This window comes from Haliaeetus albicilla, chromosome W (assembly GCF_947461875.1).
Source record: "Haliaeetus albicilla chromosome W, bHalAlb1.1, whole genome shotgun sequence".
Lineage (NCBI taxonomy): Eukaryota > Metazoa > Chordata > Aves > Accipitriformes > Accipitridae > Haliaeetus > Haliaeetus albicilla.
The window spans coordinates 40,930,954-40,943,475 of NC_091515.1; the positions used below are offsets into that span (position 1 = coordinate 40,930,954).

The following is a 12,522-nucleotide window of genomic DNA, read 5'->3' on the forward strand; positions in this document are numbered from 1 at the left end:
GCAGTAGAGCTAGGACCGTGCTAGTCCCAACATCCCAGGAGTATTCAAATTTTTCAAAATTCTCAAGCACCATTGTAACTGGACTGAAGGAGAAAGGAGAGGGGAAGAGAGGTACCCCATCCACAGACTGGTTTTCCAAGGAGGAAAGGTAAATGGTATAATTATTAATAGTTTCCCACAGATGGCTCCCGCAGTATAAAGGTGACAATGCCAAGTGCAAATACCGGATTAATCCCACAGCCGATGACTTTATCATACCATAAACCAGTGTTATACCATACATCAAAGTGAAAACCTGAATCCACCTCCCACGGATGATAAGCAGCAGAAGAGGGACTACACACAGCAAGCGAGGTGATACATAACAGAACTTTAGAAACCAGAGCAACAACTCTTAAGAACACATAAATCAACATAATGACCAGCGACTATTAGACCAATAGAATGAAATGCTTAGAACAAATTTGTTTTAACACGCTCTGGGCAGATCTGTCGTTATCTCAACCCTTCGAGCCCCACGTTGGGCGCCAAAAATAGACTGTCATGGTTTAACCCCAGCCAGCAACTAAGCACCACGCAGCCGCTCACTCACTCCCCTCCCACACCCAGTGGGATGGGGGAGAAAAATCAAGAAAAGAAGTAAAACTCGTGGGTTGAGATAAGAACGGTTTAATAGAACAGAAAAGAAGAAACTAATAATGATAACACTAATAAAATGACAACAGTAGTAATAAAAGGATTGGAATGTACAAATGATGCGCAGGGCAATTGCTCACCACCCGCCAACCAACACCCAGCCAGTCCCCGAGTGGCGATTCCCCGCCCCCACTTCCCAGTTCCTAAACTAGATGGGACGTCACATGGTATGGAATACACTGTTGGCCAGTTTGGGTCAGGTGCCCTGGCTGGGCATGAGAAGCTGAAAAATCCTTGACTCTAGTCTAAACACTACTGAGCAACAACTGAAAACATCAGTGTTATCAACATTCTTCACATACTGAACTCAAAACATAGCACCGTACCAGCTACTCGGAAGACAGTTAACTCTATCCCAGCTGAAACTAGGACAATTATCCAGATCATTAATGAAGATGTTAAAGATGTTGAAATCTGGGCATACTACAGAAGATAAATATTAAATGGAAAAAAAATAGATTTGGCACCATCTTCAGAGAGCCTAAATTTACATGAGTTGTAGTAGCTAATATCCTTGTGAACCGCTGCATGACTTCAGAGTTGAGCCTAGCCAATAGGAACACTATGCTTGAGGATATTGGTGGAATTTAAAGTCTTATTCTTTGATTCTTCATCGCTTGTTTGTTAGATTCAAACCCAGGTATACAACAGAGGAACCAACATTGCAAGAGAGAAATGTGATATAATGTAATCTTATTTTGCGTCTGTCATTCTCTGTTTGTGGCTGAGTAGCTTGTTGAGGCACTCAGCAGTCTTCCAGCTCAGGGGTGCCCCAAGAACTATTAAAGTTTGAGGCAAAGAAGGCATTAAGTACCTCAGCCTTTTCCTCAGTCTTTGTCACTATGTTTCCCCCTGCATCCAATAAAGGATGGAGATTCTCCTTAGCCCTCCTTTTGTTGTTAAGGTATTAATAGAAACATTTTTTTATTGTCTTTTACCACAGTAGCCAAATTCAGTTCTAGTTGGGTTTGGCCCTTCTAATTTTGTCCCTGCATAGCCTCACATCTTTGCAGTCCTCCTGAGTTGCTTGGCCCTTCTTCCAAAGGTCATAAACTCTCTTTTTTTTTCCCGAGTTGCATCCAAAGCTCTGTTCAGCCAGGCTGGTCTTCTCCCCTCCCTGGCTTATCTTTTGGCACATAGGGATGGCCTGTACCTTTCAGATTTCCTTCTTGAAGAATGTCCAGCCTTCCTGGACTCCTTTGCCCTTCAGGACTGCCTCCCAAGGGACTCTGTCAACCAGGCCCCTAAACAGGCCAATGTCTGCCCTCCAGAAGTCCAAGGTGGCAGTTCTGCTAACCCCCCTCCTTACTTCTTCAAGAATCATTTCATTTCAATTCATTATCATTTCATGATTGCTATACCCAAGACAGTCTCCAACCATAACATCACCCACAAGTCCTTCTCTGTTCGCAAACAACAGGTCCGGCGGGGCACCTTCCCTAGTTGGCTCACTCACCAGCTGTGTCAGGAAGTTATCTTCCACACACTCCAGGAACCTCCTAGACTGTTTCCTTTCTGCTGTATTGTATTTCCAGCAGACATCTGGTAAGTTGAAGTCCCCCTTGAGATCAAGGGTTAGTGATCGTGAGACTTCTCCCAGCTGCTTATAGAATATTTCATCTGCCTCTTCATCCTGGTTGGGTGGTCTATAACAGACTCTCACCATGGTATCTGCCTTGTTGGCCTTTCCCCTGATTCTTACCCATAAACACTCAACCCTTTCATCACCATCGTCAATCTCTAGACAGTCAAAACACTCCCTAACATACAGGGCTACCCCACTGCCGCTCCTTCCTTGCCTATCCCTTCTGAAGAGCTTATAGCCATCCATTGCAGCACTCCAGTTGCGTGAGTCATCCCACCATGTTTCTGTGATTGCAATTACATCATAGTTTTCCAGCTGCACAATAGCTTCCAGCTCCTCCTGTTTCTTGCCCATGCTGCATGCATTGGTGTAGATGCACTTCAGTTGGGCTATTGATCCTGGCACCTTTTTTGGGGGAGAAGCCCTAATTCCTATGTGACTGTTCTCAGGCGCTTCTGTGGTTTCTAACACATCAACAACCCTTGTGTCTTTGCTGCTGCTGCATGGATCTCCATCCCCTACCCCCATTGAGATGGCTAAGGTGCAAATGTTTAAAGCTGTAATTCTGCTAAAAAGATAGCGTTTCATTTATTCCTCACTTTCCTTCTCCTGGATTTCCAGTTTGCCCCAAATCTATAGCATTTTGCCCATTCACGTGTAGAACGCTGAAGGGATATAGGACAAGTAAGTATGTATGCCCAGGCCTTACATCTATCTTATCTCTTTGTTAAGCCCAATGGCTAAAATATAGCTTTGACTAAAGAATATCTTCCAGAGTTATCTAATTTTACTTTGAAGGCCTCAAAAGTTTGAGAATTCCGTTTCCCATGGAAATTGGTTATAGTGGTTAATTATAAATATATTTAAATATGTGCCTTTCATTTGAATTTGTTTGACTTAAGCCTCTATCCATTTCTTCTTGATTTATGTTTGTCTGTTAGACAAAAAATATTTTTGTATTCAGTATTCATGAAGGTACCTTCATGAAGGTACTTGTAGTTAATCTTTTTTGCTAAACTAAACAGACTATACCCTTTGTCTCTTCTGAGTTTCTCCAGTCTTGTTAATTTTTTTGCTTTTTTCCCTCCAAGTTTTTTTGACATCCTTTTAAATATGCTATTCAATACTTGTTTTAACAATGCTGTAAAAGAAGTAAAAACACCTCCCAGTTTCTGATTACTATAATTTCCTTAAATATTCTATTTTCAGTATGTTTTCCAACCCACATTTTTTACCTTCTAGTGTTTTCTTTTTGTTTTATCTAAATAAAAAGGAAAGAGAAATACTCTAGTAGCTCTGTTGCTGAATTTATTAAGATTTTTCTACACAGTTTAAAGTAAACAGCATTTCTGTAATTACTTTATGGCCCTGTACAACCAATATTTCTCTGTCATGACACTTCTCTTGTTCTGTTATTGCCAGTCATAAAATAGCTGTAATAATCTTGCAGTGGGTTGGTATTGGTTCCATGATGATGTCAAACATTTAATAGTGGTTAGAAATTGACTGAATTTTACTACTGCATACCAGTATGTTTAGGGTTTTTTCTCTGAAACTTCATATTAAAATTACTAATTTGCTAAGTATTCATTTTAGATCAATGCTTCATGCTTTGTAAAAGATTTGCTTTTTAAAAGAGACATTATTATAAATATATTTGTGTCTTTTCTAAAATACTTGGATTTTTTTATGACTATTGTGAATTTGTGACAGGTTGAAGAAAAAATAATAATAGTGGTTTCACTTAAGCACTATGTATATTTTCATTATTTTTAAAGTTTATTTTAAAGGAAGGTTTAATCAACCTTCATTCAATTTCACATAATTCATCATTAGTAAATATAGACTACTACAGAATTCTGTCAGTTCATAAAATTTGCATCTGAATGACCCTTCTAAGCTCTTAGCAGTTCAGAACAACTGAAATTGAGGTGGGGGCGACCTCTGCAAATGCAAAAAAAAAACCCCAAAACCTTAGACACGTCCTTTTTCTTTGGATTTTTTTTCCTGATTTTTTTTTCTTAATCGTAAATGAGTATAGTGTTATTGAAGTAAAGTACTTGTCTTGTACTTAAGTACAAAGTGCTTTGCCATATTGGTGCTCAGTCCCATGAAGAAGCAGAAGTGAGGCCTCTGAGTCATGTATTACATATTTTCCAAATAGGATTTTCTTGTAAGCTGTGAAGTTAGAGAATGAGTAAACACTAACTAGAATGCATTCCTTCTATCAGAAATATTTGTGTGACTAAAAGTTATGCTTGAGGAGTTCAAAGAATTTTTTAAGGCAGGTGTATTTTTTTATAATCACTTTCTGATTAATATGTTGCACCTGAACCAGTAGCTTTTTGCTGTCATGGTTACTCTGAAAGGAGAATGATGTTAAAACTAAGCACATGGTTTTCTTTGCCTCAGGCAATTGTTCTTGTTTAAGTAAATAGAACCAATGAAGGAGCAGGTTTTCAGTTCAGATGCTTTAATATGAAATGCTAAAATGGAGAATAATCTTATTACACAGGACCGAGGAGATGAATTCACTTATACTGGGAGTGGAGGTAGAGATCTTTCTGGAAATAAAAGAATTGGAGAACATTCATTTGATCAAACATTAACACACATGAACAGGTAAGTTTTTAAGACTAAATTTAAAAAATTTTCCAGACCAAAGAGTTGAGTTTTATTCCTTTAATTTAAAAATTATATTTTGCAAAATTTGTTCCCTCTTATACATCTTCTGCTACTGTAAACAGTGGTGCCTCCTGCTGTTTAGAGGCATTTTGTCAAACATGGTGTTATGTTGATTTAAAGAATTATTTGTAACTGATGAAAATATATTGCTGTATTACAGGTTCAGCTGGCAGCTATGTACCTAGTTGAAATTGTCCAACACTTCTTATGAGAAGACTTGGTTTTCAGTTGATTAGAAGTTTGCCAAACTTAAAACTCTGAAGCTGAAATTTTCTGTGCTGAGTGTTTGCCTCAGATTGTTCTTATAAAGTTTCATCTTAAATAGTTTAACAGTTTATGAAAGTTAGGTATGAAGAAAGTATGTTCATTTGCCCATACTAAAAGAAAACTTAGATATTTTTGATAGCCTTTAGTGCCTTCATACTTTATATGAAGAACAAGGAATTAGTATTGCTTTGCCTTTAGGTTGTGTGTTTGAATATCCCTGATAAAAGTTGGCCTATTTTTTTGCCAAATTGTAGGCAAAAACAATTGACTGAAGAAAAAAAAAGTTTGAAAAAATAAATTAGATATTTGCTTAAAGTATATTTATATTCTGTAAATAGCCTGCCTAAACTCTAGGAATTCTCAGTACCTTTACATTTCTAAATGTATACCATCTGCATGAAGCAACTAACCATGCAGTGGCTATGGGGTACTAATGTTGACTGGGACTTTCTCTACCAGAGCTGACATTGGATGTGTTGTGCTTCTGTCAAGCACCTAAACTGAGTGGGGAGGCATTCTTTCAGGCTCTGTGCTGGTACTCAGAGGAGAAAGAAGAAAAGCCTGACTGGGATTACAGACAGAGGAGGAGGAGATAGATGTAACAGAAACAAGAGCATAGAAAGAAGAGAGACAAAAAATAAGTTTGGGCAGCAGGTTTATAATGGCTTTTAATCATTAAAGCAAACTTTTTTTTGGAACCTGGAATAAAACCTAGGCTCTTCAGTCTTGCTGTTCCTCTGCTCTCAGCAAATGGTTGTGAAAGCAATTGGCAAAGTGTGTGTCTGGTTGTTTTGTAGTAGTTGAGGTGCATGGAGTATAACATGGTGCTACCAGTTATCCATTTTGACTTGCTGGTGGTAGTTTTTGCTTTGGGTCTACTGTTCTTAACCCTTGTAATGATTGAAAGAGGACAGTATGGTTGCATGTAATAGAATCAGAACTGATTTTTGTTTTTTCAGAATGTTTTCTTATTTTGTCTGTACAAAAGAAATACTTCTACAACCTGCATTACTTCACTTTTCCTTACTTTTCTGTATATTGCAGGCTGCAGATTTTGCCATATTTTTCTGAGCATCATTGTTTCTTTTGTGGTCAATGGTTGGGTTTGAACCTGATTCCAGAGACTTTTGTTCATCCATACTCAAATCAACGTATGGCTATAAAAATATTTTATGTTTGAACTGTTTAGTCAGGGAAGAATTCATACTATCTTACTCCAAGTGTCTAGAATAGGACACCTATATAAATAGTGGATAAAAGTGAGTGCTTCAGGAGAGACTCAGCAAACTGGAGCCTACTTCTGCTCATCAATTGTATGGAGATCCAAATACCTACATTTAGACAATATAAATACTGTTGCTTAATGTTCCTTTACATTATTACAGTGTTCCTCTAAGAAATACCAGCTCTCTCCATGAGATTTATTCCCCTGTGTTCCTTTTGGAAGGATAAAGGTTTATCCATAAAGATTTTCACTTCCTGCCAAAACCAATACTATTCCCCCATCATGAATATAAATTCTTATTCTCATCCATTCTTAAAGCTAACATGTGATGTAGGACATGCTGCAACTAAACAAAGAAGAACATTTTTGTGGTGTTTACTGATATTAATTCTTTTCTGAATCTTTGATGATCCATCTATATTGTTCTAGATCAAAATATATATGTGGTGGGTTGACCCTGGTTGGATGCCAGGTGCCCACCAAAGCCGCTCTATCACTCCCCCTCCTCAGCTGGACGGGGGGAGAAAATATAACAAAAGGCTCGTGGGTCAAAATAAGGACAGTTTAATAAAGTGATAGCAAAGGTCGCGCGTGCAAAAGCAAAGAAAAACAAATGATGTTATTCTCTACTTCCCATCAGCAGACGATGTCTAGCCGCTTCCTGGGAAGCAGGGCTTCAGTACGCATAGTGGTTGCGCCGGAAGACAAAAATGCCCCCCTTCCATCTCCCTTTACTTAGCTTTTATATCTGAGCTGACGTCATATGGTATGGAATATCTGTTTGGTTAGTTTAGGTCAGCTGTCCTGGTTATGTCCCCTCCCAAGATCTTGCCCTGCCCCAGCCTGCCATTGAGGGGGGGGGCAAAAATGTTGGAGAGACAGCCTTGATGCTGTGCCAGCACTGCTCAGCAGTAGCCAAAACACTGGTGTGTTATCAACACCTTTCTAGCTACTGATGCAGAGCACAGCGCTATGAGGGCTGCTATGGGGAGTATTAACTCCATCTCAGCCAGACCCAATACAATCTCCACCCCTTATTCCATACCATTTGCGTCCTGCTCAGGTCCCACATAACTTAATACAGATATCTTCTAACCATACTATTGTATTTAATTCTCATTACTGAAATCCTTTCTTACCAACACTTACAGCTGAAACTACATACTTAAACCACTTTTATACCCAACGTACAGATTTATACATTCTTATTAATTACTATCCCCTGTCCTTTAAGAGATAGATATTCCATGGGCTTCTTCCACTCTTCCAGATGTTCACACACAGGTTATGACTTGGGCCCCATCCATCAAGATGAGTGGTCAGGACAGGAGAAGCAGTATGTTCGATCGTTGGGCACCAACACCGGCTTGGTTTGGGTCACCAATGCACTTGTCTGGTTCCTTGCGAAGTTCTCTCCTCTGCAGTTCAGGTCATTCCTGCTACATTACTTCCTACAACATACAACTCACATCACAGATTATTCTTCCCCCAAGGTTAAATGTCCTTGAGGCACACACTGGGTCTCCCCATCCTTCCGCATTACCCACCAAGTACACCCAGGTCCCTCAGCAAAGACAATCCCACGAATGGGTTTGCCTTTTCCCATGGGAGGTGCAATCCACACTGCCTTCCCCAGCCACTTCCCCATGTGCACTACGGGGACCTTATCTCCTCCCACAGTATGTAGGGGTTTTGTTTGGGCAGGACCAGGACGGTTAGCAGATCCTCTGGTGTTAACTAGGCAAGTGGCTTCTGCTAAATTTGTATCCCAATGCTTCCATGTCCCATTGCCTAGTGCTCTCAACATAGTCTTCAACAGTCCATTATATCTCTCAATTTTCCCAGATGCTTGCAGGTGATAGGGTATGTGGTACACCCACTCAATGCCATGTTTCTTTGCCCGGGAGCTTATGAGGTTATTTCGGAAATGAGTCCCATTGTCTGATTCAATTCTTTCTGGGGTACCGTGTCGCCATAAAATTTGCCTTTCGAGGCCTAAGATGGTGTTTCGGGCAGTGGCATGGTTTACAGGATATGTTTCTAGCCAACCAGTAGTTGCTTCCACCATGGTGAGTATGTAGCGCTTGCCTTGGCGTGTTCGTTGCAGTGGTCCAATGTAGTCAATTTGCCAGGCCTCGCCATATCGAAAGCCCAGCCACCGCCCTCTGTTCCAGGGAGACTTTACTCTGGTGGCTCGCTTGATTGCAGCACATGTTTCACATTCATGAGTGACCTGTGTGATGGCCTCCATGGTCAGGTCCACCCCTCGATCACGAGCCCACCTATATGTTGCATCTCTCCCTAGATGTCCCGATGTCTCATGGGCCCATCGAGCTACAAATAGCTCACCTTTACGCTCCCAGTCCAGGTCCACCTGAGCTATTTCTATTTTGGCAGCCTTGTCTACCTGTTCATTATTTCGATGTTCTTCAGTGGCACGGCTTTTGGGCACGTGAGCATCTACATGACGTACCCTTAGAGTCATGTGTTCTACACGGGCAGCAATGTCCTGCCACAATGCTGCTGCCCAGATGGGTTTACCCCTGCGTTGCCAATTGGTCTTCTTCCACTGCTGTAGCCACCCCCATAGGGCATTAGCCACCATCCAGGAGTCGGTATAGAGGTAGAGTACCGGCCACTTTTCTTGTTCGGCAATGTCTAGGGCTAGTTGGATGGCTTTCACTTCTGCAAACTGACTTGACTCGCCTTCTCCTTCAGTGGCCTCAACAACTTGTCGTGTAGGACTCCACACAGCAGCTTTCCACTTCCAATGGTTCCCTACCACACGACAGGATCCATCAGTAAACAAAGCATAACACCTTTCGTCTTCTGGTAACTCATTATATGGTGGTGCCTCTTGGGCACGAGCCACCTCCTCAGGTGATGCTCCAAAATCTCTGCCTTCTGGCCAGTCCATGATCTCTTCCAGAATTCCTGGGCGGTTAGATTTCCCCAGTCGAGCCCGTTGCGTGATCAATGCTATCCACTTACTCCATGTAGCGCTGGTTGCATGATGCATAGAGGGGATGTTTCCTTTGAACATCCAGTGTAGCACGGGCAATCGTGGTGCCAAGAGGAGATATGCTTCTGTACCGACAACTTCTGAAGCGGCTCAAACCCCCTCATATGCTGCTAGTATCTCTTTTTCAGTTGGGGTGTAGTGGGCTTCTGATCCTCGGTACCCCCGGCTCCAAAACCCTAATGGTCGACCTCAGGTTTCTCCTGGTGTTTTCTGCCACAGGCTCCAGGTGAGACCATGCTCCCCAGCTGCAGTGTAGAGTACATTTTGCACATCTGGTCCTGTCCGGACAGGCCCAAGAGCTACTGCACGAGCTATTTCCTGTCTGATCTGCTCAAAGGCTTGTTGTTGCTCAGGGCCCCATTCAAAATAGTTCTTTTTCCGCGTTACTCGATAGAGAGGGCTCACAAGCTGACTATAACCTGGAATATGCATTCTCCAGAACCCCACAAGGCCTAGGAAAGCTTGTGTTTCTTTCTTGTTAGCTGGTGGAGACATAGTTGCTATCTTGTTAACCACATCCATAGGGACATGATGGCGTCCATCCTGCCATTTTATTCCCAAGAACTGAATCTCCTGTGCAGGTCCCTTGACCTTACTTTTCTTTATGGCGAAACCAGCTTTCAGAAGAATCTGAATTATTCTTTTCCCCTTCTCAAACACTTCTTCTGCCTCATTGCCCCACACGATGATGTCATCTCCGTATTGTAAATGTTCAGGGGCATCGCCTTGTTCCAGTGCTGTTTGGATTAATCCGTGACAAATGGTAGGGCTGTGCTTCCACCCCTGGGGCAGTCGATTCCAGGTGTATTGGACACCTCTCCATGTGAAAGCAAACTGTGGCCTGCACTCTGCTGCCAAAGGAATGGAGAAAAACGCATTGGCAATATCAATTGTAGCATACCACGTGGCTGCCTTTGATGCCAGTTCATATTGGAGCTCTAACATGTCTGGTACAGCAGCACTCAGTGGCGGTGTCACTTCATTCAGGCCGCGATAATCTACTGTTAACCTCCACCCTCCATCAGACTTTTGCACTGGCCATATAGGACTATTAAAAGGTGAATGAGTCTTGCTGATGACTCCTTGGCTCTCTAGGTGATGAATCAGCTCATGGATGGGAGCCAGGGAGTCTCGGTTTGTCCGATATTGCCGACGGTGCACCGTCCTGGTAGCGATTGGCACCTGCTGTTCTTCAACTCGCAGCAATCCCACAATGAAGGGATCTTCCGAGAGGCCAGGCAGGGTACATAGCTGTTTGATCATCTCTGCGTTTACAGTGGCTACACCAAAAGCCCATTGGTACCCCTTTGGGTCCTTGAAGTACCCTCTCTTGAGGTAGTCTATGCCAAGGATACAAGGGGCCTCTGGGCCGGTCACAATGGGGTGCTTTTCCCACTTGTTCCCTGTCAAGCTCACCTCAGCCTCCAGTATAGTCAATTCTTGGCATCCCCCTGTCACTCCAGAGATCCAGATGGGTTCTGTGCCCCTGTATCCTGATGGCATCAGTGTACACTGTGCACCAGTGTCTACCAAAGCCTTATACTTCTGTGGGTCTGATGTGCCAGGCCATCAAATCCACACAGTCCAGTATATCTGGTCATCCCTTTCCTCCTCCTGGCCGAAGGCAGGGACCCTCTATTGCTGTTCCTCATCAGAATATTCACTGTCCGATCCTTGCGGTGCCATACCAGAAGTCCCCTCACCAGAATCGAGGGAGGTGGTTTCAGTTCTTCTATGCCTGGAGGATCGCCGATTGCTTTCTTGGGCCTCTACAGCAACTACGCTGACAGCCTTCTTCTTGGGTGACCCCTTCTTAACAGCTGTCTTCCCTCTCAGTTCACGTACACGGGCTTCCAGCTTAAAGGTGGGTTCACCATCCCGCTTCCTCATGTCCTCCCCTTGGTCACGCAGGAAGAACCAGAGTGTACCACGCGGCATACGCCTTGGGCTCCCTTTCCCTCTGACCGGGGCAGGAGAGGACTGATTTCCTGGAGCGTCCCTAACAGCCAAGGCACTGTCCTGTAGGGATGAGGAGACACAGAGATTTTCCTCAAAGTTTTGGAGCCAAGACGACACTTTCTCCACAGTTGGTGTTTCCATATCTGGACAATACATTGCTGCCAAGCTGTTAGAATACGATGCTGGGGCACCTTGAATCACTTTTCGCCACATGGCCCGTGTGCACAGGACATCCTCTGGATCTTTGGAGACCTCCTCATCATCTAGATCACTGTAGATGACTTCCAGCACTGCTAACTCTCTCAGGTACTGGATGCCTTCATCTGCGGTAGTCCACTTTCCTGGGGAGTTCACAAGATCTTCCTTGAATGGATATCTTGCCCTCACACTTGAGAGGAGCCGTCTCCAGAGACTGCAAATTGCTGCCTCTTTTCCAATTCCTCTTTCAATTCCCCGGTTTCTAGCGAGGGATCCCAGCTGTTGGGCTTCCTTGCCTTCCAATTGCTGACTGTCAGCCCCATTATCCCAGCATCGGAGCAGCCAGGCAGCAATCTGCTCACCTGGCTGGCGGCTGTAATCTTTCCGCATGTCTCGAAGTTCTGAGGAGGTCAGGGACCGGGTAGTTTCCGCTTCCTGTCTAAGTTCTCTCACTCCTTCCTCCAATTTCTTTGTCGAAGGACCGGCTTCTAGATCAATCCTTTCCTCTTCTTCTTCTTCCCTTACTAATCGATGGTATGGACCCGTTGATCTCCTTGTCCACTGTTTCCTTTTCACTACTGGGGCAGTTACTGTTGTTGTTGTTGTTGTTTGGGTCCCTATCTCGAGCTTGGTGTCCTCAGATGCAGTCTGGGTCCCTGCCTCAACCGTGGTCCTCTGAGAGTGTTGAACTATGGCTCGGTAGGCATAGGCCAGGCCCCAGTACAGTGCGAGAAGCTGCTGGTTTTCATTGGGATAGGCAAGGCACCCTTCTATCAGGTGGCGCGTCAGTTTGCCAGGGTTGCTTGCCTGTTCGGGTGTAAAGTCCCAGGTTATGGGAGGTGATAACCGTCCTAGGAATCTGCCCAAATCCTTCCATATACCCTG

General features: G+C 43.4%; 1 protein-coding gene across 2 annotated transcripts in view; it reads left to right on the plus strand.

The window, feature by feature from the left end:
- LOC138683375 (E3 ubiquitin-protein ligase UHRF2-like) overlaps positions 1-12,522 on the plus strand; it is a 175,304-nt gene that overhangs the window by 146,690 nt on the left and 16,092 nt on the right. For both annotated transcript variants that reach the window (XM_069775087.1, XM_069775088.1), the window contains exon 10: positions 4,797-4,903. In XM_069775087.1, the coding sequence (XP_069631188.1) occupies positions 4,797-4,903 (107 nt within the window). The remainder of the gene's footprint in view (positions 1-4,796; positions 4,904-12,522) is intronic.